At 38.3% G+C, this 3,307-nt stretch overlaps 1 protein-coding gene across 1 annotated transcript; it reads right to left on the reverse strand.

Moving 5' to 3' along the window:
- Positions 1-1,148: 1,148 nt before the first annotated feature.
- On the reverse strand, positions 1,149-3,307 carry LOC127182274 (serine/threonine-protein kinase pim-3). Its single transcript, XM_051137454.1, has 7 exons — positions 3,220-3,307; positions 2,820-2,914; positions 2,660-2,710; positions 2,070-2,448; positions 1,797-1,973; positions 1,573-1,661; positions 1,149-1,454 (listed from the first exon to the last, which is right to left on the reverse strand). Exons 3-7 carry the CDS (start codon positions 2,675-2,677, stop codon positions 1,443-1,445), a joined length of 675 nt encoding a protein of 224 aa, XP_050993411.1. The 5' UTR covers positions 2,678-2,710; positions 2,820-2,914; positions 3,220-3,307; the 3' UTR covers positions 1,149-1,442.

Raw genomic sequence — 3,307 nt, forward strand, 5'->3', positions numbered from 1 at the left:
TTGCAAATCGATGCCTGGCAGCCGTTTTCGGGTCAGCCCGTGTCTGACAGCTGAGCTGAGATCAGACAGGAAGTGAGATGCCTGGTGATGGTGCTTTACATCTGGTCAATAAATGAATCTGTGAAGTGCAACAAAGCTAATTATTTTACGCATCTAAGGCAGTTTATTAGGTTCTGCATAAACAGGGTAATTTATTATAGCTCCTTGTAAGATGTAAAGTAATGTTTCTTTGTAAAATAGGACGTGACAGGTTTATTGCTCAACTGTAGGATCTTCATAACCAGAGGGCTCAGTGATAATCTTCTTCCCCTTTCAAGTATTTAAAGCACGTCTGCACCAAAGAGCATTTCAAGACAGATAGATACTAGCAAAAAATGAAGGTTTCAAATAACAACAGGCTTTGTAAGATAAAGCTTTAGTGTCTTGCATGCTTTGTAGTACGGTATTTGTTTTATTGTTTATGGAGACATTTCTATACTTCAGGGTCGGTGTGACAGAATGTTACACCAGGTTATGAAAACACATGCATCACATCAAATGCCGCCAGGCTGTGTAACTTTTTCATGTCGTTATTCCTTCAGTGCACTTGAAGTTATTTACTATCTAACAGCCCTTTTATTTTGCAATGGTGTTTATGCATTTATTATACTTGTGCAGACTGAATTAAGAATCACTGGACACTGTTTAGTTAATTATATATCTAGTTCCATCTACTGGTGATGCAGTGCTATGACTGTAAATATCTTTGCACCTGACATCGCACTTAAAGAAATGCTTCACCCAGTGAAAACTTTCTGAGAATTTACTCCAAGATGTTTCTTAATCGAAACAAAATTTGCAGAAATTTAGCATCACCTGCTCACCAATGGATCTTCTGCAGTTCAGTGAGTGAGAGCTAAGAGTCAAAACAGCTGATAAAAGCATCACAACAATCCGCAAGTAATTCACATGATTCCTGCGAATAGGGTCAATACAACTGAAAAACCACTAAAAGTCCACAACCCGTATGATCCATTATATACCGTGTGCACCTTCTATGTTAGATGTCCTAACATATCCTCTAATATGACTCAGGCATGTCAAAAAACAAGGAAAACTCTCTTATACATTTTATTATACATTTTTTATTACACATTTTATACATGACATAAATTCTTATACAATTATCTTTTTAAATTATCTTATACACTTATACACAGCTCAAACTCTTAACTTACACTTTTCCTAAAAGACTATATAAATAACTATTATTTAGACATCTCTAAGCAAGCAGGACTGCCAGATCCAGGTATTGCTGCTTCAATTTGAGGCGCCAGACTCTACCAGGACATGCCGGCCCCGGAAGATGCTAAGGTGTGAGTGGAGGGATGGAAAAGCCACTCATATCAGCCCACCAGACGCAAAGCCTGTGACAGGTGTTGTTTTCTAAGGTTCTTCATGTCTTACTCCATGACCTGATAAAAATAAATCAGCATTAATAGTCTAAATACATTACATTTAGAGCTAATTTGATTTGATCAAACCAAACCAGAAACGACAATAAAAAACATTTAGCTCATCTTAGTCTTGTACCTTAAACCAGTCATGGAGATGCATCTTCTCCAGGTCGATCCTCTGCTGTGGATCAGACTGCAGACATGAAGAAATCATCTGGCAGCATTCTGTGCAAACATTTGAGGCATTTGATTTATTTTTTTATGATTTAGCTTATTCTTTACACCTGCTCTCTTTTAAGCTGTAGGTCGTTCTTCGTGTGATTTAGAATACAGATTGTCCTTCTTTGAAGATGATCTTACCTTGTGACAGGCCAGGTCTGGTCCATCTCCTCTTACTGATCAGTTCCAGGTCGTAGCCTGTGGGATAATATCCACATGCCATCATGAACAGGAGGATCCCTAGCGACCACACTGTTGTCGGCTTTGCGTGGTATCTCCCGTTCACGGTGACCTCTGGTGGACAGTATGCTTTTGTGCCTGGAGGAAAGAGATTTTGTCCATTTAATACATTTCCACATCATGTTGACTATATAGGATCCAATTCTGTGAGGTAATTAACAAAGCAGTTCGTACCACTAAAGACTTCGTAGCCAGATTTCTTCATTTGCGCACCACACCCGAAGTCAATCAGTTTCACCGCCATGGTGTTCTGGTTCACCAGTAGGTTCTCCATCTTGATGTCCCGATGAAAGACACCACGTGTGATGCAAACATTAGCAGCTTTGATGACCTGCCGCATGACCTTTCGTGCTGTCCCCTCATCAAGACTCTCTCCGTGGAGCTTTACAAAGCTTTTCAAGTCCACGCAGGGCATGGGCCGCTCCATGACCATGATGTAATGGTCTTCGTTGTCCTCCCAGTCCAGAAGCTTTATGATCTGAGGACTTCTGGGGCTCTTATTGGCCATGAGTGTCAGGCCTATTTCCATGGGGACAACTTTGGGATGATCAGGCTGAAGAAACAGAGATGTGATGCCTAGATTTAACATTTAGTCATTTAGCAGATGCTTTTATCCAAAGCAACTTACAAATGGAGATGTTTCCAAAAATAATGACTTAGTCCACAAATCAGAACAGTTGTAGTCTGTGATTAATATTAATATAAGATGTTCTAAATTGAAAACAGTGACTGAGAAGCAGTAACATAGAGAGTAACATACTCACCACTCTGATGTATGCCATGTTAGGGGACTTCACTGAAAATTTCACAGCCACCTGATTAACAAAACAAAAATATCACAATTAGCATGTTCACATAGGTCGTATCAGTCCAGACAATAATTTTGAAGAGATATGCAAAGTTTTGTACGGAAAAAAATTAAACCTCAAGTCCATCCTTGCAGCGAGTCCCTTCGTAGACAAAGCCATATCCTCCTTGACCAAGTTTTAGGCCGATTTTATAATTGCTGCGGATGTGGCCTATTAAAAGATGAACAATTGCAGTAAGTATTTACAAAATGCAATTTTATATATACATTTCACTGTAAAAAATTTGCTGCCTTAAATTTTAAGCACAATTACCTTATGGTGTTTAGGTCACTTACAAATTAAACTACATTAAACTGACTTAAAATGATTTGAATGTTGTAATACAGCTTATTTAAAAAAGTTGCTTTACTTATTTTAATGAGTTAATGTAAAACACAAGTTTTCATGACTTATAATATGATGATGTTTATAATTCATAATAACTTTTCTAATTCTCATGAATGTATTGTTCTTACCTTTGTCTGGGATGTCCTGCTCCAGCTGTTCCTCAGCAGCAGGGTGGACTTTAGAAGCTGGAGCTTTAATATGAACAAAATCAAATAC

This window comes from Labeo rohita, chromosome 19 (genome assembly GCF_022985175.1).
Source record: "Labeo rohita strain BAU-BD-2019 chromosome 19, IGBB_LRoh.1.0, whole genome shotgun sequence".
NCBI classification, from domain to species: domain Eukaryota; kingdom Metazoa; phylum Chordata; class Actinopteri; order Cypriniformes; family Cyprinidae; genus Labeo; species Labeo rohita.

Bases quoted from the DNA above. Each gene is read 5' to 3' on its own strand.
- LOC127182274 (XM_051137454.1), bottom strand. The intron at 1,974-2,069 runs GTACGAACTGCT...TCTTTCCTCCAG, and splicing joins TGGCTACGAAGTCTTTAGTG to GCACAAAAGCATACTGTCCA. The intron at 1,662-1,796 runs GTAAGATCATCT...ATGTTTGCACAG, and splicing joins CAGACCTGGCCTGTCACAAG to AATGCTGCCAGATGATTTCT.